This window comes from Trichechus manatus, unplaced genomic scaffold, assembly GCF_000243295.1.
Source record: "Trichechus manatus latirostris isolate Lorelei unplaced genomic scaffold, TriManLat1.0 scaffold00030, whole genome shotgun sequence".
Classification (NCBI taxonomy): domain Eukaryota; kingdom Metazoa; phylum Chordata; class Mammalia; order Sirenia; family Trichechidae; genus Trichechus; species Trichechus manatus.
The window spans coordinates 2,893,148-2,919,154 of NW_004443966.1; the positions used below are offsets into that span (position 1 = coordinate 2,893,148).

The following is a 26,007-nucleotide window of genomic DNA, read 5'->3' on the forward strand; positions in this document are numbered from 1 at the left end:
TGTGTGTGTACCCTTATCATTTCCAACCAGTATCCAGATAAATTATGTACCACTAATTAGACCAAACTTAAAATCATCAGATTTTAATAAATCTGATTATTGGTCTGGGTGAGACTTAGGTGTTCACAGTTAAGGCGTAATTGGAACAGTTAACCTGTAAATCTTTATTCATTAGAGTAAAAATTACTCAATGAAGTCTTTGAATTTTATGATTTCTATACAGTAGATAGACAGCAATTGGAAGCCTGCTTACTGGTGGATTGATATCAGCAAGATGAGAATAATATTGTTGAATTAGAAGATAAACTGTGATTTCAGACTGCTCGCACTGTTATCTTTATGTGCTGTGTACGGAATGCTAGTGGGTCAGTTTGAGGGGTACATTGCTTCAGTGGAGTTTTGTACTCCTGATTTCCTGGTTGCAAAAATGAAATTTATATAATGTGAGGATATTAGAAAAGGGCCAGAAGACCAACCTCCTGAACACGTAGGGATGACCTTATTTACAAAGCAGTACATACTGGAAAAATCTGCAAGATGATGTTCAGATTATATTGGAGTTTGGGTGTCTGATTTGGGGTTATTTGGCCAGTCCAGGCTAACTAAAATATTTAAGAGACAGTGTTCACCCACAAGTCATCTCTAGACAAGCTGAATAAGGAAGAGAAGGCACTGGGGAAGGGTCTTTTTGCTTTGAATCTGCCCACTTGAAAATTCTCTCACTTATTACCTTCTTAAATCTGTCCGCACCACTACTACTGTGCAACCTGTAATTTTTTACTGAGTTTCACCCTTTAGAGGAAGGATGAAACTTTAGGAAAATACAGAGTTCATTTGTGGAATTATCCACATGTGAACTTTAAGTTTGGCTGCATTTATCACTCTGAAAGCCTGTTCTCCAAGAATTGATTCATTTAGAAATAATGTTGGAACTTTTCATGAGGAATTCCATGGGTGGGTTTTAGATTTACTTTTCCAGCCAGATCTTCTGGCCTCTTGGGACACTGGAATATTGGTTATTTGTTTTAGAAGAAAAATGTACAGTAAGATTAACTATTAACTGGCCTTAATTAATTAATTCAAGATGTGCAAATCAGTTAAATTAAAATTTTCTCTTGAAAACTTTTTAGAATTTTAAAATACTTCTTGAAACATTCTTTAGGCTATTTAAAAGAAAAACAGATTTGACAGTTACAGTGATCTAAATATCAGGGATAAAGAAGAGCTTATAAAATAGATAAAGTACTGCATGGGTAATCCCAGGAAATTCTGCATAGTCCTCTAAGGAAGATCTGTCTGTTTCCCAATGAACAGAAAATAAAAGGAAGGAAATTTTTGCATGGGAATCTGGAGTTTTGACTGAAGTTGCCAGGTAGTCCTGACCTAGCAGACTTTTTGAAAACCTCTTCTCTTAAATCTTCAGTAAAGAAGTGAATTGCTTAGGTAAAAGCACATCGCGCATTGTTACTTGTTTCTAGTTCAGGTCTGGACGTGATGACTTCTGGAATGGCAATAACCATCACATTTTGAAACATCTGGTGGGGGGGGCATATTTGAAAATCAGTGAAATCATCCTTAAACTGGAAATCATCATCAGTTTGCTAATAAAAGATGGTACAGCTCCCAGTGATGGTTTTCTCAGGTTTCTCGGACAAGTTGATTAATTACGTTGCAGCGTTTATAATAATGCCCATCTTACTATCAAACCTGGCGATTTGTTATATTGTTGGCCTAGGTAATATGAATGTTGAGTCAGGCTAACACCCAAGTGACGATGTAGAACTGTGGGTAGAAACAGTGGAGGCGGTTCAGAGCTCCTGTGCAGACCGCACGTCTGTCTGAAATCAGGTCTTAAACATTGGCCCTGTCTCCAGCTGACTCATTTTGTCAGACTGAGTCACAGGATTAACCCTTGACATGTTCCTTGAACAAAAAAAAAGGCAAAGATTAAACAACTGCATTGACTAGAGCAGCGCTTGATCCATCTCTATGCGTTTTTTCCTGTAATATGATTCTCCTTAGGAACGATGTTGTGTTGCAGCTGTTGCATAGATTAGATGGTTTTTTTTTCAAGAAATATTTTTGAAGGAGAGAAGAGACTGTCATAGAATATAATTTGTAATTGTGGTAAAGCAAATGACTATCTGCTTCAACCAATTTTAGTTTCTTTTGAGTAAGGCAGACTTCAAAAACAATTTTGGAGTGACGACCTTAGAAGCCTTGCCATAGCATACAAGTAAAATGTGGGAACGTTTTATTCAGATCAACACCAGTTTGCTTGATGACTTACCCTTGTTGAGGAATGAGTTTAATTAATATCATTTGGTTCTTTAATTTGTGAATTTTTTTAAGTTTCTACATCCATCCTTAATTTAAGCCGTACTGTATACACTGAGTCACTGCTGTTTTGTTTTGCTTTTTGGAGGGGGGGGTGTCTTAATACACAAACGAATGGATTTTATATCTGTGTTTTTGGGAAGGAGGATGAGAAACAGAAGCAAAAGCTTTTGATTAATTACTCAGCTTAGTTTAGACACTATTATACTTCACATTCAGATTTCAGATTTAACAACAAGTCTTTCCCAGCTAATAAACTGACTTGAGAAGAGTGAAAAGAAGGTTAATTCTACTGTTTGGTATTACTTTGAATTTCTTTTTTACCTGAATGTATATTTATTCCCTTCAAAATATCATATAATTGCCTATGGAATAAAGAACTGATGATGAAACGTTAAAATGTCATTATGCTTTAATAGTCAGGGTTGCATAGTTGGGTCTGCATTATGCCATTTGTTTTGAGACAACATAGTACTCCGTCTGTCTCTCTTGTCTGTCAAGCACCAGAGGAACCAGCTTAACTATTCCAGGTGAATTTTTTTTTTTTTTTTTTTGACCAATATGTACAAAAGTTTTCTCAGGTTTGAGCACTGATTTGCAGGAAGAAAATGTTGAAGTTCCCCTTGTGGCTCCCCTCTCACCCATTCCTCCACAATTTCTAGCCATAAGTAAGTTTGTCTTTTTCCTTTTAATAATTAATAGAAAAAGAAAATGTTATTTTAAATGGTTGATTTTCCTTACTTTTTTTTTAAGAGTAGCTGTGCTGTCAGTAGAGAAAGACCACCTCTATAAAAGACCAAAATTTACTTGAATGGTTTTAAGGCGTTGCACTGTTAATTGTAAATCAAAGCTTTTTACACACTTCTCTTAAGGATTGAAATGGGTCTTTGTGGTCTCTCAGGAGGGAGGAAGTTACAAACCACTCTGCAGACTGGCATTTTAATAGTCCGCTCTACAGTGATGTTCTTTTGCAGCTGTTGCTTCGCCTTTTCTCGATCTGGAGAGTGTGGGGAGGTTTTATTGTTGTTCCGATACCATCAGCTTTGAAAACATTGTGTAGTTAGCTGGCCTTATTGTCTGGTTTGGTTTTATTACTATAATTTGATCAGTGTGTTTCGTAAGAATGGGTTGGTTTTTGTTTTTGTTCCTTTTTTTTGATCCCTTATAGAATATTTCTTAGAGGATTTCTGCTTCATGAAAGGTGCGTTAAAAAAGAAAGATGTGCCATTGTTTGTAACTGTGAACTCCTCTGTGATTAACACACTCCTGTTAGAATCTCCAAGGCGTAGGAGAAGATAATACAAAGAGGTTTTTGATAGGAGTAAATGAGAGAAAAGAAAAGTTGCTCTTCTCTTTTCTCTTTTTTTTTTTTTTTCCAGTGGTGGGGGTGGTGGGTGGTTAGAATCCACACTGGCCCACCAAAGACAAATTGGAAAATTTTTAAATAGCAAAAATAGTGCATGGGAAACATGTATTAGCAGACACTGTCTAAAACCTTTTGACTAATAATTACAATGAATTTTTTAAATCTGTAAGAGATGTATTCCTACATTGATTATTTTTCCTTTCTGAAAATTTTTAGATTAACATAAAAATATGAATGTAGAAAGTATTCTTTAAGAACAGCAGTAAACTTAGAGGAAAGACTTCTAAGAAACCTTATTTAGTTTATCAGCTAGAGTACCCATTTTGTCTGTTTACACACCAGCCTTTCATACTTTACATAAGGGAAAACAGAACCTTGTTTGTTTTTTTCTGTTTAATTACTGAATTGCTTAATACATATTAGATGTTTTAGAAGACTGCAGTCCATTGTAAACTTTTTCTTGGTGCAGTGAATGAGGAATTCAAGGAGTTTGATTACTGAAAATCTACATTATTAAATGTTTGCATTTAGAAACATAATTTGTCGTTAAGATTTTGTTTGGATTTTTGAACTGAACTTTTTCGTGAAATGTTCCTTTCAAATTCAAAATTATTTTTATAACTTAAAAAAATAAAATTTGTTCTGGCTAGTTAAGAGGTACTTACATGATGGATCGGCTTTCTCAGGAAGTGATTTTGTACAAGGCTTAACTGTCTAGATCCTTCTTGTTAGGTATGATTCAGTGTTTCCAATTCCTGATTGCTTGATCCTGTGTTTATCAGAGTTGGAAGCAACTTTAGACCATGCCAGATGGTAATGTTGCTAGAGGTGTAGCAGCTAGGTTTCCACTGCTACAAGTGATCTAATGTAATTAAAACTAGAAACAGATTAGCAGAAGATCTGTCAGTTTGCCTTCCTTTGTAGTCTGTCCGTCTCTCCTCCTCCCCCCCCTCCCCTCTCCTTCCCTCCCCGCTCTTCTCTCTTCCTTTCAGTCTGTTTATCTAATCTGTGACAAAATTAATAATCTTTGGGGTATTTATTTCCAGGACACTATAGCTCTTTTCTTTATTTAGCATTTATAAGTGACTTGTATTTTTTAATACCCCAAAGTTCGTCTTATTGGTATCCTCCAGCAATGCAAGGACTTGATAGAAACTGGGAGAGACGACTTGCAGCATAAACCCTCCCTCCGTGCTCTGTGAGTTGGTTCAGTCCTGTTTTGCATAAGTTCCTTTTGAGTAGATCCATGTGTGAATGCCTAGTACTGCTGGAGACTTACTCTCTCTGGTTGCGTGGATGTGTGTCTTAGAGAGAAGCTGTGTGCATTAGCTGCAAACTGTAACGTTTTCCAAATCAACATGTATTGTGCTTATCCTGTCCCTGGAATGGGCAGCAATTCTTTGATGTATTACTACAATGGGAAAACGGTAAGCTTTTTTCTTTGTTCATATAGCTTCTAACTGGCTTGTTTAATAGAAAGCAGAGTGGGTTAATTGCTTTTTACTAAAATCTGAGCGCAGTTTGTTTATTCTTTACAGCAACACATTTAATTTAGATGGTCATTTTTTGTAACTAGTGTCAGTAAAGTTGTGTCTTCGATCCAGTTAGTTACTTATTAGTTTTTGGCTTTTGTTTTCTTTTTAAAATAGTATAGAAAATAAACTTGAATTTGTGAATTATTTTCAGCCTGACCTCTACGAGCAGTGAGCTTAATTAAAAAGTACATGTATTTTAATGTCATTTCTTGTATTATAAATGTATAATCTACATGAAGTATACACACACACTTAGATATGAGGATTATTTGAGGCTTTGTAGATGGAAGGGAAAGATGAAAGTCAGCTTGGATATTTATAAAAATAACAAGTCTGAGTTTCTGGGAATGATTAGGGCAGCAGTCAGCTAGGAGGGCCGTGCTTCCTGTTTGCAATTTCAGGTCCGGAGCCTGCCTCTGCTGGAATACCATCTGTTTCCAATCAAACGAGAATTTTGACCCCGTACAGATTCATAAAGTAAATCACTATTTTTCAAAGAACGCATTTATACATTTTCCAAAGAATGTATTCCTGGTCGATTTATATAGCACATGGCTAGGTGTTTTAAAATAGTAACTTTCTATTTGTTTTAATATTACTTCGTATTGTATGTTTCTGCAAAAATATTGAAGTCAGAGGATTTGTATATTCTAAGAAGAAAGTAAACTTGTGTGGGAGATTTGATAGGAGTTATCTTTGTAAGATACGTGATAAACATTTTTTAAAAAGTTACACTAATAAATAACAGCCTTGGGTTTATGTCAGAAATTCAGTATTTCCCTCTTGTCTTTCAAACGCATTTTTCCCCTTAGGTGGTGGCTTATTAAGTTCAAATATGGCTTTGGTGATTTTTTTTTTTTCCCTGTTTTTTGGCCAGAGGTGGGGGCATTTTTAATATTACTGTTTTTTATTACAAAGAAAATTTAATTACGTTCTTTCTGAAGTAGGTATAGAAATCAGATAAGTTCGTCCCGTTTGTCCCTTCCCATTTATCACTTGAAGATGTTTTAAAGTAGCTACTACAGCTGTAACCCGGGCACGTGAGGACTAGTAAGAAGGCCTCCATCCCCGGCTGCCTTGGTGAGGCCTCTGTGGACCAGCGTTTGGTTGTAAGCTTTTGGGTAAGCTTTCTTAATGATGATAATCAGACCAAGATATACTCATCGAGAAGTGTGTGTTCAAGTTCCCGGTGTAAGCAGAGCTTTGGCGAGTGTGAGTGCTGCGTTTAGGTGGGCAATATAAGTGAAATATTTGATCTCTATAGAATTTCCTTGCCAGCTGTCTTTCAAATGTGAAAACATTTTCCTTTTGTGTATGATTCTAAGTAAAGCATTCTCTTTGAAGATGGTATATGAATGTACGTGCGTGCGTGCGAATGAGTTCAGTAAATTAATTCTACAACACCCCTGAAGCAGAGAGACTATAACTCAGATTGAGTTAGAATTTTATTCTTTCGCCAGCACAGATTACTCTATTACAATATTTTTCTTTGTTCTACACTGGGGGGTGGGGGGACAGCTTTGATCATATTAAGTATTTCCAGGCTCACGGTAGATGCATAGCTGGCATGGGAGAAGGGTAGCCTGAAAATTGATAGCCTGTGCCTGATACAGGTCAAAGGTGACTTTTATGTTCTTGAAAAATGCATACAGAGATGATACATTGTCTCAGTCTTAGGAATCATAAGGCTTTAGTCATATATAATTTTATTTTTTACCCACCTCTTGGTTTTTTATTATTCTCTAATAACTCTTCAATATGAAAATCATGTAGTACTGTAATTAGATTATCCAAATAGTATGTAAACACTTCATCTTAGACTGCATTGGGAAATGTCTATCCATCAACGCTTTTTAGTAAAAACTTGCACCCTTTATTAATGGTTTCGCGCTGTAAGTGAAATATACTTCCTTACTTGAGTTATAGAATTCTTATATAGTTCTCGTAGTGAACGGGTTAAGTCCAAGCTCACTGTTTAATCCCATTTTATCGATTTATTTTAAGATGATAGTGCAGAGTAATATTTTGAAATGCTAGTAAATTCACACTGATTTTGTTTACAGCATCTTGTTGGGAGCATCAGCAGAGACAGAAAAAGTGCCATCCTGTTCTCATGCAGAGTGCTTCCCCCACCCTTAGGATTTTTTTTTTCCTTTAAGTTTTCAAGTTGATTCCATATATTTAATATTAATATTGTTTGGGGTCTTTTAATAATAAGAATGAACAGACTCTAGCAAAAGATGAATTAATCAGAGAAGAACTTTTTTGAATTTTATTGCTAAGATTGGTGACCAGTATTGTTGGGGATATTACAGGCTTGGGTATATATGTGCAGAGAAAAAAAGCCGAAATTGTTAACCCTGTATTTCCCGCCTTTCGAAAAGGAAAGGAATTAGTGTTCTCTAACATGTAGCTTTTGTGCGTCTGTATTCTGTACCATGCTGTAAGGTATCAATATGTGTTTATAACAAATAGGGAACTTAATCTATTTTGAATTCTATACTCTTTTCAGATTAAAAAAGAAAAATCAGTTTCTGCGGTTCCTTATTCATAGAGAACCTCCCTTCCGTTTGCTCACTGATATAGATTGTCTTCTTTATGCAGAAAGGTAGAAAGTCTTTGAGGTAAAGGAAAGTTTGTGGGAGAAAGGATTCCCCTGGTTTCTTCACCCTGAGGATTCTGTGCTTTCAGCCCTTCCTCTGATCTGACCTGTCTCCATTTTTTCAGGCCTTGGACTGAAGATGCCACAGAGTGTTTCAGGTATAAAAACTGCAGCAGACACAGACATGAGCTCTTTTAATCGTAGCAGGGATTACTTTAATCTGTTGAGAGACAACACAGAAATCAAAGATATAAAATTCAAGCTAGAAACAAATTTTGAATGTTGAGCTTTTTTAGATGAAATTAGGGAAGCAGGACCTAACACGAGTGGAAGGGTTGCTCTGTGCCAGGCACAGCACTGGGACTTCAGTATGTTATCTCATTTAATTCTCGCATCGACTCAGAGGTTAGATGTTACCAGCCCTGTCTTATAAATAAGGAAGGTGAGGTTCAGGGACGTTAAGTGACTTGCTCAAGCCCTGTCCAGGTAGTGAATGCTGAGGTCAGAGTTTGAACCCAGGTGTATCTCCCAAGAGAAGGTTTTCTCCATCATGTCATGCAAGGACAAGTAAACAAGTATCCATAGCAAAGAGACAAACTTTCATTCATCCTTGCTACTATTTATATCAAGATATACTGCATTGGAAAGATGTAACAGAGAAAAACATTAGACCATTCTTAAACAAATAAAATGTATCTTGTACGTATAATCAGAGTAACCTTTATGAATACTAATGGATGTGGTTGGTCAAGGGAGTTTTGATCTGTTTTCGCATAAGATGAAGCATTTAAAACTATCCTAGATGTGTTTAAAAACTGTGGAAACTGGACTTGCTGCTCTGCTCGTCTGTAGAACTCGGTGCTGACAGCTGTGTAAGCTTGGTTTGGGAAACTGCCTGCCTGCCCGCTCACAGAATTTGGTTTTCCATAAGAACTAGAGCAGCAAGTAACTAAAATTGCATTGTAAATACTTCCAGGACTTTTTTTTTTTTTAAATAAAACATTTTCAGTTAATAAAAGCACAGAAACCAATGTGAGAGTATATAGAGCTGCGTTTCTGTTCTGTTGGGGGATTTATTACTAGTTTACATGAGAAAGGAAAGTACAATTGAATTAATTCAAATTTCCAGGCTGTCTGCTGGCCCAGTAGAGTTAAATTCAGCATGTTTATGATAGAGGGAACATGATGTCATCTAAGAACGCTCTGAAGATAGAAGAGCTAAAAATACTCAGTGACAAAGACTTCCACAGGAGTCAATAGTTTTTGGTGGGTTTTTTCCTCACTGTAGTATATGAAAGGAGCTCCTGGGTGGTGTAAACCGTTAACACACTCAGCTGCTAACCAAAAGTTTGGAGGTTCCAGTCCACCCAGAGGCACTTAGGAAGAAAGACCTGGCAATCTACTTCTGAAAAATCAGCCGTTGAGAAGCCTGTGGAGCACAGTTCTACTCTGACACACGTGGGGTCTCCGTGAGTCAGATCAACACGATGGCAGCTGGTTTTTAATGGCCTGTGAAGAAGGCACAAAAGATTTTGTTTTCTTGATCCAAGTGAGTCCAGAGACCAGGGAGTTAAAACTGTATCCTCTTCCAGGAGGGTAAGTTGTCACTGGTCAGCTTTATTAATTTTTTAGACAGAAACTTCTGTCCCTTTGCTCTAGTTCAAGAATGAGCTAAAGAAAGGGGATCAGGTGCTGTATTGTTGGATCTCAATTTCTTAAAAATATGAGTAGCTAAGAAGTGACACTCATTGATTTGTTCAGTGTATTATCATGGCACACAAGTTTTCAAACCTAGTCCCTTACGAATGCCATAATTTATCTCTCAGGGAAAAATTTGAAATTATTAATAAAAATGATAGGTTACAGTCGAGAGCCAGTGAAATATGCCAATGATGTTCCTGATTCATAAAAATGTGCCTGACCTACCTAAGAAGGAATTTTTCTCACAGTTGAGAATAGTATTCTGTAAACTTTCACCGAAAACACAATAAAATATTGTTAAAAAGAATAGTGTTCAACTGTGCTTGTCAAACATGCAGAAGAGCTGCTTTGTACCAAAAACTAGAATTCTTTTTTCTAATTATTGCTAGAAATAAAAAAGGTTTACCTTATTTTAGCTGTCAACATGTCTCTGGAAATTCTTGGGAAAAGATATCAGTCCTTTATTTAGGAAATTTTTACAAAAGGAAACTGTTGAAAATATAAAGTCTATTTAACCCTCTTATAGGAATTCCAGTTGTGTTTTTAGCAGGCTACTTAGATGAAAAGACTCTTCACTGAGGTGGCTGGTGTGCTCCTGTGGCACAGTGGTTTTTACTTCGGAGGTTTATCTTGTGACACCTGGTGCTGGGGGTTTTTGTGGTACCTTGGTGCTGACTTGTCTGAATGTGGTCTCCCTTGGGCCTGGAATTACCGTGAAAGACTCTAGTAGTAGATTGACTCTATGTAATATTCAGATACTAAAAGTATGAAGGTATTTACCAAATGTATCGTTTGTTTAACTAACCTTAGATATTGGGAAATTCTTATATTGCCATTTCATACATTCACTTAAAATTTTTTGATGTCTTTTTCTTTGGGGTTATATTTAATTTTGTGTAGAAAGGAACCAAGTGGAAAGATCTTAATTTCAGAGAGTTGAAAATTTTGCCATTTAGGCTAAATATTTTTTACCTTAGTGTGTACATAAGATCAGTAGTCATAGAAAATGATTGATCCAACATGGTCAGAAAAACACAAGAAATGATTTTTAGGAAATTTCTTTAACTTCCTTGAATACTTACCTAGCACTCTTATCTGAATGGGTATAGTGGGTATAGTTACCAAAGCAAAAGTTTTTGTTACTATTCATTTAGCACCCTCTTTTTTTTGATAGATTCAGATCTCACAAAATTCAAAAAGAGAAGGTAGCCAGCTGTCTGTGTACATTAATGTGTGCACAACTTGCATGGGTCAGTCACCAATAATTTAAACACTAAAAAATAAATTCTTATAGTAATTACCTAGTATTACTTAGTTTTTGAGTGCTGAATCTTTAGTGTGCATATTTTAAAAATTATAGACCAAGACTTAATTATCGTTTTTAATACAGGGTTTGATTTATGTTTGGATTCGCCCCCTCCCCCCACAACAGCCTGTAGTTTTTCTGTTTTCTTTCATGTTTTATGTACTCCTCAGACTTGTAAAAAAATTTGTTTAATAACAATATAATTATATAAAACATTGGATAAAATAAGTGGACCTTCTTGAATATAGTATTTTCATTTTAAAATTGCTGTGGTAAGGTAAAAGGATTTTGTTTTGTTATTTTGCAGATTATGTTGAAGATAATGTCTGTGATAAGCATAGACCTTTCACATATTAGAGAGCCATACTAGCATGTATTAAATGTTTAATGATATTGAACATAATTGGAACTTAAAGAGATCTGCTCTTCAAAGCATCTTGATAAAAGAGCTCATAGAAGCCTAAATGTGATGAAGTTGTGCTAATTAGTTTTCTGTCAAGAGTGTGTTCAGAATATGAACTTCTCTGTCTTCCTTCATTTCAAAGTAGGTGAAGATGTTCCCAATTCACATGAAACCTTGGACTGATTTTGGTTTTCTTAGGCCTTAAAGCTCATGAGAGTCTCAGAGTATTTCTTTCCAAATAATTGACGCAGTTTTAAGCTTCTCGGTAGGAGAATGATCTAGGCCTGCATTATTCAATACTGTAACAACCAGCCACATCTGGCTATTTAAATTAATAAAATTAAATACAGTTTAGAAGTCAGTTCCTCAGTCATGCTGTCCACATTTCATGTGTTAGTGCTCACATGTGACTAGAGTCTACTGTGTTGTACAGCACAGACAGAATTCCATTGCAGAGAGCAATTGGGCAGCCCTGATCTAAAGCTTTCCCCTCATATTCTGTGGATAGATGTCTTAATTAGGATATATAGCTGTTGTCAGATACTAAAGAAATTGCCCAATTCATTCCCTCATCATTTGGGAAGTTTAAAAATACCAGCCACCACACAGACTAGGAATCTATCTTAAAAAGCACAGGAACCTGGGGGGACATCTACATCAATTGGCACAACATAGTTCATAAAAACAAAGTTCTGCATCCTACTTTGGTGAGTAGCATCTGGGATCTTAAAAGCTTGTGAGTGGCTATCTAAGATACAACTATTGCTCTGTTACTATTCAGAGCAAAAGAGAATAAGAAAACCAAAGACACAGAGGAATAGTTAGTCCAAAGACTTAATGGGCCACATGAACCACAGCCTACATGACCCTAAGACCAGAAGAACTAGATGGTGCCCAGCTTCCACTACCGACCACTCTAACCAGGAATCAAAACAGATGGTCCTGGACAAAGTGGGAGAAAACTTGCAGAGCAAAAAACCAAATTCACAAAAAAGACCAGACATACTAGTCTGTTAGAGACCAGAGGAACCCCCGAGACTATGGCTCTAAGTCACCCTTCTGAGCTGGAACTGAAGCCATTACCAGAGACAACCCATCAGCCAAACCATAGACAGGCCCATAAAATAAACAACACCCGAGAGAAACATGTTCGTTAGAACAATCTATTACATGAGATCAAAAGGGCAACATTTGCCCAAAAGCAAAAACGAGAAGGCAGGAAGGGGTAGCAATTCAGAATGAAAGGAAATGGGGAACCTAGGACTGAGATGGGAGGGCACACACATTGTGAGGAATGCAGCCAATGTCACGCAACACTTTGTGACAGCTATCGAATGGGAAGCTGATTTGCTATGTAAACTTTCACCTAATGCACAATAAAAAATTAATAAATTAAAAAAAGCACAGGGAATGACATTGTTCTTTAACTCTGTCACTGAATGTGACCCAAAAAAGAAGGAAAAAATTATCTTTTTCAGCAATAGCTTCTCCTTTGCATCTTTTCTCAGTAATTATAAAATCATTACGCTTCCCTGCCTCCCAGGAATGTTTCCAATATTAATTACAGGAAGGATGCATTGAGACCAGGAGCACAGCTCCCAGACTTGAGCTAAAACAGAGTGATCCGCCCTGAATTTGGAGTTATCCATATGACTAAACTGAATCATCCAAGCAGGAAAAAAGGAATCTGCCTTTGCCAATTTGACTCCAGTTGGTTGTATGAACTAACACATTCCGAGGGTAATTGTGTGATCACTGTAAAGAGTAATTGTAAATATTCATTCCTGAAGTGCCCTATCCCTCTTAGAGAAGCGAGTTTGGAGTGGGCAGGATGAGGACATTCAGGATGTTGATGTGGGTTGGTTCTTTTCAACTAAACTTAATAGTAAAGGAGATGTCAGTTGGATTTTCAGGTATATTCTTTCAAGTTGGAATTCTGTTCACCAGACGCTTGGAATTTCTCTCAGCGCTATTCCGGGGTGGGTGGAGGGTCGAATAAAAGTGCGTGGAGAAAAGGAAAGACCGTTCGTGAAAGCTCCTGTGAGCCAGGCATTCTGAAATGGAGGCTGGACTCCTAAAGGGAATCTCCAAGTACCACGTTTTAGTAGGACATCTTAAATTACTTAATTGTAACTTTCTCTGTTTCCCTTTAAAATCGTTTGACTCCTGGTAGGTTTTAATCGTCTTGAAACATTATGTACTCCTTTCTCTCAATTTTTAGATTATTTGTTGTGATACAAAATCATGCTTGAGGTCTAAACTTATGATTAGATCATTAACTAGGAAAAGACTGGTCTGTGTGCAGGTGATCCAATGACATAAGCAACCTGGTTCTAATTTGCGGCCAATACTGATTGTAACTAAAAGAGACTTGCTCTGTTTGTGGAATTGGCTGGCTATTTCCCCACATCTGGAGCTAATAAAGTGTTTGAGACCACATCAGTTGCGCCTTGCCGCAAGAACTCTTTGATCTGAAAAATCGAGACCGGCAGAACTGCTGCTTCGTAACATTGCATCTGTGTTTTTGCAAAGCCGCGGTTGAGATGCTGAAATTGAAGCTCTGTGGGCTGTGTTAAAATGCTGCTGCTGGACGGGCCTCTTTGAGAACCGTGTATTTCGAAACATTTTTATTATAAAAATTTTGAACTTGTGTTAGTAAATAAATGATAGACTTATAGTCGTTTAGGGTTTTACCATTTCCACTTGTAAGAGCAATGCTTTAAAAGCCCATTTATTTTTGTAAGTCCGTTTATAAGACTAACATTAAAAACAGACTTCACCACTATAATGAGCCGTTTTCTTGATACAGCTTCAAAACGTTTATATAAGAGTAAGGCAGTCTCTTCCTTTGCTTTGTGTGGTTTCTCCTTGTTGCCTTGCTTCCTATAAGAGCCATCAATAAACCATTATCTGATCAGCATTTTCTTCTTCATTTGGTAGCAGACAATTTATAAATCAGTAAAGTCAGGTTTATCTGTTTACTTGTAATTGCAAATGTTGACGATTTTAAATGTCTAAGCAGGAGCGGATTAACCAGTCAGCAAGGTGCACGCTGGCTTAATTGTGTTTACTTACTAATCTGTAGTGCACAATTTCACCTGTTCCATGTGGTAAAAACAGGTGAAATCATGCAGTACAGATTAGTAAGTAAGCACAAGTAAGCCCGTGCGTACCTTGCTTAGTGGGTCGTCCATCCCCGTGTGTAAGTGTATCCTCTATGGAACACAGTGAATTGAATGGGAATAAGGATAAAGAAATATAAATTGACAAATTAGGTAGGTTTTTTTTTTTTTAATGTGAAACTTGAAACACCGAAACGAGTTTCTCCAGAATTATCAAGCATGAGGCTTACATACTGTTTCAGTCTTAAACATGCACAGAGTTGGAGAATTTTCTATTCCATACTTTCCGACGAATGGTAGTGTGTATAATAAATAAGCATTTGTGATAAAAAGCATATGTTCTGATGCTGTCTTTGACGTTTTATTCTCATTTGTATTTTTTGGCTAAGTCTATGAATTTAGTCTGTTTTTCACGGTGGTTTCTGCCTTGTTTGGGGCAAAGGAAAAAGAGCAGAGGATGGCTAGCTGTGGCTATATTTAGAAGCTGAAAGTTGATTAAAAGAACGAACTACAAAGTTCTTTTCCTGAAAACTTCTACCTGCCTGTATAATGCATTCCAAACACATTTGTTTATATCCAGTTATTTCATTCTAACACTGTGTTTATGAAATTGCTTTAAACTAGAAAAAATATTTTAATATGTATAATGAAGAAACCATTTTATCTTCTGTATCCCCTGTCTAGTGTCCATCTGGATAATCCTTAGGAATATCCTTTGTCCCAAACTTCTCAGATACCGTAGGTGTGTGTTTTTACCTCTGGGATGTGAAAGTTAGTTAGGAAGCTGACTTGAGTGCCAGTCCATTAAAAAGACACACCTGTGCTGCTGTTATCAGGACTAGCAAGAAGAGTCAGCAGGCACCTTTCAGCCCTATGTTTAGGATGAATTTTATATATATATAAAGAGGATAAGTAAAACAAAACCTTAAACAAATTCAAAAACCAAACAGGGGCACTATTTAGCAGCATAACTGCTTCTATGAGAATGATAGAAAGATGATAGTGTTTGCTAATATGTATCGAGTGCTTGTTCAAGGCACTGTGCTAAATGGTGTGTATGCGTTAGGTCACCTGATCTTCCCACCACCTCCCTGCTGGCAGGAACTATCCCCAGCATCTTACACATGAGGAAATTGAATCTCAGGAATGTTAGGTAATTTGCTGGAGGTCTTTACTGCTAGTTAGTGCCTCAGGGAAAGAATAAATTATTTGATAGTTTATGTAAATAAATTATTTGGCTTCCATTTTTATCTTGGTGTGCTTCCCTCGCTTTTTTTTTTTTTAAGCGTATAGAAATATATGCTCATGGTGAAAATATCAAACTGTGTAGAAGGGGAGAAAGTGAGAGTGGCTCTTCCCAGCTCTGTGTCCAGAGGGTTAACTGCTATCAAGTTTCTTGTATGTCGGTCCAGAAACTTTCTGTGCATTTACATACAAATATGTACATGAATTTTTACACATGCACCCGCATTCTAATAAGTTGATCAGTTACGTTTTCCACTTAAGTGAACATAGAATTTTTCTACTGCAGTGAACTTTAATGGATGTGTCCTTAGCAAACTGAAACAAATGGAATTATTTATGTTACCTGGTGCTCCCAAGAGGCCGTTTGTTTCAGTTCTTACTGTAAAGAACACGCTCACTCCTGGTTTTATGCTAACTGATCTGCGTTACCTGAAATGTCATTTGTTTGTTTTCCTGCCTGGTTTCAATAGCCATTATGAGGATGGTTTGATCATGTTTTGATCATTAATGTTATTTGTCTGCCCATTTAAGTGTTCCAGAGGAATGGAAATTTGGCCATTTGTCAGTTCAGATGTTCATATTTGGCTTATCTGAAGCAGAGGTTTACCAAAGGAAATTAATACTACTCTGGGAAATTAAATGAGATTTTTTTTTTAACTATGCCAGAATTGAAAGCTTACTTGAAATTAAAGAAGTAAAACTCCTCAGCAGAATTTGGTTTAGATTTATCTGGTAAGGAACAGATAAGGAAAGTTAAGGAACTTTCTCAACAACTGGGTTGTGCCTGTAGTGGTTACTTTTTAGTGGTAATAAAGGATAGTAACATCTAATCTAACCTATTTTGATTTTATTTAGGACATCTTGTAACAGCAAAAAGAATCAATTTTATGAACTTAAATTTTATTCCATACTGTAGTCGAAGGACGTTTGCATCTTCCTTCATCCGATTTTGAATGGTGAACCTACATGATGTTTGTATTTTGGAAGCAAAGTCTACGTTTATGGCTTTATCCAACCGTCACACCAAAATACTTTATAGGAATATTTGGAATAGTATTTTTCTGTAGTAATCTAAAAACAAACGTGTAAGTAGAAACAATATTAGACACTGTGTGAGTTTAGGCATTATTCTCTGAATTTGGGGTAATCCTTTCTAGAGTTAGGTAGGCCTTTTTAGGCCCTATGTGAATGTAGAATTCATTTTATGTAAGTAATATAATATTCATTTACATTTTAATTACATTGTTTAATTTTAAGGTATATGCACCATCCCCAAATTCAGATGATTTCAACCGTGAATCACCTAGTTATCCGTCCCCCAAGCCACCAACCAGTATGTTTGCTAGCACTTTCTTTATGCAAGGTAAGTACTTCCAAATAGTGTTCAAATCCTACGGCAATCATCTGTTGCATAGTAGGTAATATTTTCAGTTGCGAGGAAAAAGAATATCTGTATAGAAATTCAGGCATTATTTGCCTGGGTATTTTTGGCTGAAGTAAAATAAAATTTAGTTTAAACATTTTTCTAGTGCCAAGTACAGTTTAGTTGGATTATGCCGCACACCACTGGAGTGCCCGTCCAGTGCTGACTGGATTCATAAAGAACTTCAGAAGAGTTTTGAGGGAAGTGAGACCTGCTCACACTCCTTTCAGAATTCAGATGTATAGGAGCTATTAACTCTAGTTCCTGACTTAAATTACAGACTCATATCATACCTAGAACAGAGTAAGACTTGGTAAGAGAGGAAAAGGTTCCTGGGTGGTGCAAACAGTTCAAGTGCTTGACTACTAGCCGGAAGGCCGGCAGTTCGAGCCCACCCAGGGGCACCTCAGAAGACAGGCCTTGAGATCTGCTTCTGAAAGGTCACAGCCTTGAAAACTCCATGAAGCAGTTCTATTCTGCACACTCGGGGTCACCATGAGCCACAGTCAACTCTCAACAGTAACTAACAACAAGAGGGAAAAAGTGATGTCTACCAGTTTATGTCTAGGAAATCATTTTTATTTGGTCTCCCATGGTTTTGGACTATGGGAAACATCTACTGTGGGGACAATAAGTTACCCCCATACGCTTCCTTGACTCTTGGTTGAGTGAAGACGTTACTGATACATTTCATCTGGAGGCTGATTAAAAGATAGTCATTATCAATTACTGTAGTTTACGCAAATAATACACACCTTCTACGTTTGTTTGCCAACTGCACCGTCCCCCCATGAAGTATTTTCATAAGCACCACTAAAAAATTGACACAGCAGCGCTTACGAAAATACCTCACGAGGGGAGAGCGCTATTGGCAAACAATTGTAGAAGGTGTGCATTATTTGCATAAAAATATGGTACTTAGGTTTGCTATTAAAGAGACTTCTTTTTTCCACAGTTTCAAAATGTTTTTGTATAATATAAATGGCCTGTTATGAATTAAGAACTCTTTTTGTACATTTCTAGATAAACCACTTGACCAAAAATTAAATCCAACCCATCCCCAAATTTGGAATTTTTATTATTCCTCTTGATACAAATTTAGACTTTCTGAAAATTTTTATAATGACTTACCTACTAGGTGGGATTTTTTTTTTTTTAACTATAAAGCTTTCCTTTTTCGATAATAATTATGTAGTTTGGAGGAAAGAAAACTAGGTTGGTAAAGGGAGGAAAAAATATCTAGAGGGTACCCTTTGAGTTGTTACAGAATTTTCAAAATAAAATCTAGCTAAAAGGAAAATTTTACATTTCTCTTTTTGTCTTAGATGGGACCCACAATTCTTCTGACCTTTGGAGTTCATCAAATGGGATGAGCCAGCCTGGTTTTGGTGGAATTCTGGGGACCTCTAGTTCCCACATGTCTCAATCCAGCAGTTACGGCAGCCTTCATTCACATGACCGCTTGGTAGGCTATAACGTGTGACAGAGTGCAGCAACACTGTGTCCTCGCTTGTGTTTCTCTTTGGATTACTGCCAAAACCTCTGAAGGGTGGAATACTTGGAGGCTTCCTGCATTTAGCATGCCTTTCTTAAAAGTAAATGACAGTGGTAGCATTTTTAATTTCTAACTTGTAATGTTTTTTAACCTATTAGAGTAGTTGTCCAGTTGTATGTGCATATACTGTTCAGCAAGTGTGTTTAATAGATCCTGTCTGTTTTCCCCTCTCTCTAGAGTTATCCTCCACACTCGGTTTCACCCACAGACATCAGCACGAGTCTTCCGCCAATGTCCAGCTTCCACCGCGGCAGTACCAGCAGCTCACCTTACGTTGCTGCCTCGCACACTCCTCCCATCAACGGGTCAGATGGCATTCTAGGTGAGCTTTTTTAGGGTTGGCACAACTCCCTAAAATCTAATTTGGAGATTCTCAGTGAGTCCTGTGTCTTTCAATATATTTTCTAGTATTAAATATAAAAAAAAAAGAAGCTTTGATTTTTATTGTTACAGAAACTGGTAAGGGAACCCACCTTTACCTTAGCTTAGTAAGTATGACACACACAGAATAGTCACTGGTTTATTGTGACAGATGTGATTGTATGATAGAAAACAGCCTTGAGGTTATGTAGAGTGCTAAAACCATGGTTGCTTGCTAAAATTCTTGATTTGTTTCCCTACTTGAAATATCCAGGACCCAGAGGGAATGCGGCTGGAAGCTCGCAGACAGGTGATGCACTTGGAAAGGCTTTGGCATCTGTGAGTATTAATTTTACATATTCTGCTAAATGAAGTTTACAGTGCTGAATGCAGTAATTACATTTTCTGAGTGGTATATGTCAGAGTTAAAGGGTCTAGTTGTAACAAATTCGACTTTGTTTACTCATTTAGAATGATTCTCATTTAATATTGACACGTGCCCTTAAAATAACTCATGAGAACACCTTCCCACTCCATGCCACGAGAACTACCCCTTCTGATTTAAGTTTAAACACTTGCCTTTGACTTAATGGAATAGGTATGTACAAGGAAGAGTAACTTGGGCACGTTTTTATCTAAAGCACAAATTACTGAGATTAATCCACCTATTGCCATCAAGTCAGTTCCTACTCATAGTGACCCTAAAGGACAGAGTAGAACTGCCCCATAGGGTTTCCAAGGTTGTAAATCTGCACGGAAGCAGACTGCCACATCTTTCTTCCGTGGGGCGGCTGGTGGGTTCAAGCTGCCGACCTTTCGGTTAGCAGTTGAGTGCTTTAACCACTGTGCCCCCAGGGCTCCTTACTGAGATTAATAGTTAAGCCCTATTTATTATCTTTAAATACTTGGTTGTTGTTGGATACTGTCAAGTCAATTCTGACTCATATCGACTCCATTTAGTGGCCCATTAAAATAGGTCACATGGAACCAAGAAAGATAACTCAGTTATTCTTCTCTTCCAGAGAATAAAGTTGTTTTTCTAAGGAATTTTTCAAAGATGGAAAGTATTTTACAATCAGCTGCAGGTGATTTATTCAAAAGATAGTAAATTTCTTGAGAGCCTTCCAAAAAAAAAGAGTCGTGTTCGTTAAAGAACTTGGGCTAAAATGAGTGTTTTCCTGAGGAGCCTGTAGTTTAGATCTTACCAGGACATTAGTGACAAAGCAGTGATTGTCTTTTAATATCTGATTCTTAGGACATTAAAACTGAAATCCTTTTTGGAATGCCAAAACTACAAGCAAGAGCATTTGTCAGTAATCCACAAAGGTCAAAATCTAATTCTTTAAAATAGAGGCTTCCGCTTTGTACTTTCTGAAATTTCCCCTTACTTTGTTTTTTTTTCCTTTCTTCTTTCCTGCTGAGCAGTATGGCTCTGAGAGTTCCCACAGAGTTGCCTTACATTTTCTGTGAACTGCAGTTGACTCTGTCAGACACGTTTGTTGCTCTTCTTGGGTGAAGCAGAGCACTTTAACGTGTGTTTCATAGGAAGTAACTGTTGAGCATTTTAGGAGATAAACCCCTTTGTATATTGCTTCTGTGAATAAACGTTTCCTACAGCTGAATACGAGTTTCTTGAGAAATGAGGCCAAGTCAGATTCATCTACCACATAATGGGGCAGAGTACGAAATAGAGCTCAGTAAATGTTTGTGGAATTCAGTCTTGGATCATATCGCGATAATGATGATGATAGCAAAAGCCAAAATACCAGCTATAATTTGAATGCTGATCGGTGCTAGGCGCTATACTAAGCATTCATATGCCCTGCCTCATTTAATCCTAAGAAAACCTCCGAAGTTGGCATTATTATCCCCACATTACCGATGAGGAGCTAAGGTTTAAAAGGTTAGGTAACTTGAGCTCAGAAAGATTAAGTAGCTTGCCCTTGGGATCCCAGAGCCAGTAAGGGTAAAGCTGTATGTATTAGAACTCCAGTCTGAGAAGCTTCAAGCTCTGTGCTCATTACCACTGCTCTGCTTCCAGAAGGAGCAATGCCACAGTGACTGTCGTTCACCCGGGTTGATGAGGATTAAAGGGGCCGTTCCACCTTCACGTGGGGTTGTCACACCCTCTTGATAAAAAACCTACCTGTTTGGAAAGAAAGTTACCCTATACTGTTAAAGCTGAGTGGCTCCCAGGTATTTGATTGGCTTGCCATATGTCTCGTGCTGGTTCTGGAAGAATCCAGTAACAGATACTTCACATGTAGGAAGACAAATAACTTTTGAGCTTTCAAAGCTAAGCAACTTTTTAAAACATAACCTGCATTTTGGGGACTTTTTTCCCCCTCAAGGGTCTTTTGTTTATCTTACCTGAGGAAAACTTCTGTGAAAGAACCTTGGCATATAAACAGGCAAGAATTTGTGATGTCCGCAGTAGCCCTTCAGGCTCATTTTCAGCCTCCATTCCAGTCCTTGAGTGTTTTCCCATATTATGGCTAGCATGCTAGCCAAGCCAGGTTGGCAATTGGAAAAGAAAATCCAAATTCACTGTGAGTGGAAGCCAGGGAAGAAACGTTTAATCTGGTTAGTGGGTGGGCTTTAGTTGTCATGGAAACTCAGCTCTGTCATCCTGTGTTGTTACTAGGCAGGAGCAGCCCGGTCATTCCATAAATCATTTCTGTCATAGCTGATGGTGATGCGTTCCATCTGCCCCGTCACTGCATGCCATAGTCTGCACACTTCAAATCCCTTCCTTCAATCCATCTGCTGCCCCCCTCCCCAGGCGCAGCCACCTCCCCCAAACACATTCTTCCTCTAACACCCATTACAGACTCACATTCACTTTAATATATGTTTAGTTTAGCTCTGAAAATGTACCGGAAAACAAAAACATTACCTGTCTTGGGGTAGGAAGGATTAGAAGAGATAAGAAGAAGGAACTTAATGAGGATTACACTTGAGAATCTGAGGTGCACATCGGCTTTTCTAGTTACTGTGACTTATTTGAAATTTTAAGTTCCTTGGGATGTGACGTTTTTAATACAGCATCTAGTTTTAGATGGAAAAACATCATGCTTTTGTCATTAGAAGTTATTTCTCGCTCCCCAGTTGTTTGATGTGTTGTCTTAGCAGGTCTGTTGTGTGTGAAACATCCAAGGGTACAACCTCCGTTCTTCAGCTTAGGTTTTAAAGAGCCCGCAGAATACTGTGTGATTAAACATGGAAGGCCAGATAATACATTTGCAAAGGTTCCTTTATTTTAGGTCTAAGCCTGGATAATTGTGGTCTTAATCTCAGGATAGCAAGAAAGAGAATTGTACATGGAAGTATTTACACAAAGTTCCCAAAGCCCTGCAGATTAGGCATTAGTTTAGATAATGAACTAGGGTAGATAGAAGGAAAGGAAAATCTGGGTATTCGTGCCATTTCTAATGTGTTTCCCTGAGCATTTGCCAGACAATAACCCTTTAAGATTGTGCCCATGGAGAGTTATATGGAAGAAGAAACATCTGGCTTATTTCAGTGCCTAATACCATATCAAAACACTTGGTCTTTAATTTAGAGGAGATCATACGGGAGAACTGTTTAACTTTGTTGATTTTATCAGGCTTCTTTGTGATAATTTGTTTTGATTTCTACCTCAGAGCAAGTGTGTGTGCGCGCGTGTGTGTGTGCGCGCGTGCGCGCGCTCGTGTGTTTTAATTTAGGTAGTTAAATGGTCGGTTGTCTCTAACAAAAGAAAAGAAAATTCAGGGAAGTTGATGTTTAAAAGTAATTCATGAAATGTTTCTTTGTTCCTTACACTCAATAACATTAGCATAATAAAGATTAACTGAAATGTGCACTGTAGTGTTTAACAAAAAATTGGGCTCTCAGTTCCTGGGTTGGGTTGGGGAGCTCTCCATTGTCTCTGTTATGTCTGAGGCCCTTTTCATTAGCCTCTGACTTATTGGCACCCTGCTGGTTGGAATGGACCATGACTGATAGGAGGAGGAGCCTCATTTGTTGCAGTAAAATGAGGCATATTACCGTTTAAGCCTGGCAGAAGGTATTGGGAGGTATTCATCATTGGTCATCTAACAGGATGGGGACCATAGACTGCATGCAGAATGAGTTCTTACTTTGTGTTTATGCTCTAGACTCTAAATCACGCCCATTCCCATTTTTAAGTGACTTCTTTTTCTTCCTGCAAACACCGGTATAGGAGTTCTTTAAGGCCAGAGAGTCCAAAAAGAAATGTATTCTTGATTTAGAATGTTGTTTGCCAAGTAAAGCCTTGTGTTTAGAATTCCTTAAAGGAGCACAGCAATTTCTGTTGAATACATTATATTATGTATGTGATTTGGTAATAGGAGAACAAATAGATAAAGTGGAACAAGATGACCTGTGATCCGAAAGGCTGGATTATCGTGCTGCCCTCATTTGTTGCTCTTCCTGTCCCCACATACACATTCTTTTTGTGGAAGCAAAAGGAACTAGAGAAATCGTGCACCTTCCGGGCTGTCTGTGAATTAGGAGAAACAATGATAACAGTCCTGCCTGTTACCACTCTACTTGGCAAAGTAGAACCAGCAAGTGTGATGCTTGAGTGGGGAGAGGGGCGAGTGGAGAAGCTGCTTTGGGGAAAACGTGAGACATTATATGGTGCTTTTATATATGAGACGTCTTTGGTGCTGTTTCTCCTGTTTGAACAGTGGTTTTTGAAAGCCCACACTTATTTTACATATAGCGTCAGAGCATTTTGCTCAGTCATTCAAAGGTAGTGATTCTATACGACTCTAAAGTGTAACCTCTTCCTTTTCTCAGATGAAGGAGCTGTCACCAGTTCTTGACATGCTTGGGGATTGTTCAGTTGTAGTGGCAGAGTTGTCAGGGAAAATACAGGCTGACAGTCCACGTCTCCACTCAAGAGCCCATACCCGCCTAACGGAGTACTGTTGACAGCGCAGTGTATCCACCTGGCACCTCAGCATATCGTCATTCTCAAAGCTCACGCCATAAAACTGATTTGGAAATGAATTCCTCTTTATAACAAAATCTTTCTTCTCCTTTGGTATTTCTGTTACTGAAACACGTTACGTAAATACTAAGACTAATCTACTGATCCCTATGTTATAGCAGATTTCAAGTGCATTTTAATCCCTTTAGTTTAAAAAATATATCGATTACCTACTTTGTGCAAAACCATGCCAGACAATGATAGATTCAGAGTTGAACAATACAAGGTCCCTGTCTTCAGAGAGCTTATAGTCAAGGAGAGAAGACAAGACAGATATACAAATAACGGTAATATTAGAGCAAAAAGTGAAGTAAAAAGACCACAGAGAAGTGCAGGTTATTCTAAAAGTATAAGAGAAGTAAAGATGATGTGCCAGTGGGAAGGTGACATCTGAGCTGGGCTTTGATGTGGTGCAGAATTCCATCAGGGAGGGGTTTAAAAACAGGCATTCTGAAAGGAGAACAGGCAGTGTTCCAAAAATAAAAACACTTTGTTTGGATAATAAGGTACATAAGGTTGTAATAGGTTGTACAGTAGAAAGATATTTTATGACCAGGTTATAGAAGGTTTTAAATACCGTGCTGTTTTCTTTAGTTGGCAACAAGAAACACCGCATGGGAGTCAACGGTTCAAAACTGTGATTTAGGACAGTCCTTCAGGCCATTATGTATGGGATGAAAGCAGGAAGTAACTAGAAATACAAGGTCTGAAATAGTCCAGACACAAGTTATAGGAAAAGCGTGAAGTAATGTCAAGGGGGTAAGAAAGAAGGGCACCGTTCCAGAAAAATTATAGGGAGAATGGTGGACGGATGGAAGAGAGTGATTTTTTTATTGTTAATATACACACAACAGCACATATAATATTTCATCAACTTCTTCATGTACGCTGCAGTGGCGTTGATTACATTCTTCAAGTTGTGCGACCATCTTTGCTCTCTTTTTCCAAATTATCCCACCACCATTAACATACCTGCAGTGTACTGTAAGCAAACCCCTCCCCCCATAACCACTAATTACTTTTGATTTCTGTGTATTTTCGTACTTCACATAAGTGTTACTGTACAGTTTCCTTTCGTGTCTGGCTTATTTCACTCAGCATGATGTCCTCAAGCTTCATCCATGTTGTGGCATGCATGAGGACTTCATTCCTCTTTATGACTGAGTAATACTCCATTGTGTGTATGCACCACATTTTGCTTATCCATTCGTCTGTTGATGGACATTTCGATTGTTTCCACCTGTTAGCTATTGTGAATAGTGCAGTGATGAACATTGGTATATGTGTGTCTGTTCATGTTGCTGCTTTCTGGTCTTTTGGGTAAATACCAAAGAGTGTAATTGCTGGGTCATATGGTCGTTCTATGTTGAACTTTTTGAGGAACTGTCGAATTGTTTCCCGCACAGCTGTACCATTTTACATTCTCACCGGTAATGGATGAGTGTGTGTCTTTCTCCACAGCCTCACCCACACCTAGTGTTCATTGTCTTTTTGATCATGGCCGTTCTTACGGGGGTGAGATGGTATCTCATTGTGGTCTTGATTTGCATTTCCCTAATGGCTAATGACTTTGAACATATTTCCATGTGCTTGTTGGCTGTTTGAATATCTTCCTTGCTGAAATGTCTGTTCAAGTCCATTTTTTGATTGGGTTATTTGTCTTTTTTGTTGTTGTTGTAAAAGTATTTCATAAATTTTGGATATTAGACATTTATTGGATATATGGTTCCAAAAAATTTTCTCTGACTCTGTAGGCTGTCTTTTCACTTTTTTGATAGTCTTTTGATGAACAGAAATGTTTTAATTTTTATCAGGTCTCATTTGTCTGTTTTGTCTTTTGCTGCTCATTCCTTTGTTGTTATATCTGATGCCTCATCATAAAAGCCTAGGTCCCACAGCTTTGTCGCTACATTTTCTTCTAAGAATTTTATGGTTTTAATATTTTAAGGTCCTTTAATGTTTTAAGGTCCTTGATCCATTCTGGGTTTTGTGTATAGACTAAGGGTTGGGTCCTGGTTTATTCTTCTGCATGTGAATATTCAATTTTCCCAGC

The 26,007-nt window shown here is 37.7% G+C and overlaps 1 protein-coding gene across 8 annotated transcripts in view; it reads left to right on the top strand.

Annotated features, from left to right (window-relative positions):
• TCF12 (transcription factor 12) overlaps positions 1-26,007 on the top strand; it is a 357,906-nt gene that overhangs the window by 289,251 nt on the left and 42,648 nt on the right. For 7 of the 8 annotated variants that reach the window (XM_004374600.2, XM_004374599.2, XM_023729662.1 and 4 more), the window contains 4 exons: positions 16,875-16,980; positions 18,366-18,505; positions 18,773-18,917; positions 19,230-19,294. In XM_004374600.2, the coding sequence (XP_004374657.1) occupies positions 16,875-16,980; positions 18,366-18,505; positions 18,773-18,917; positions 19,230-19,294 (456 nt within the window). Of the gene's footprint in view, positions 1-5,046; positions 5,131-16,874; positions 16,981-18,365; positions 18,506-18,772; positions 18,918-19,229; positions 19,295-26,007 lie in introns of those variants that run through there. The other variant, XM_004374601.2, reaches the window with a different exon arrangement.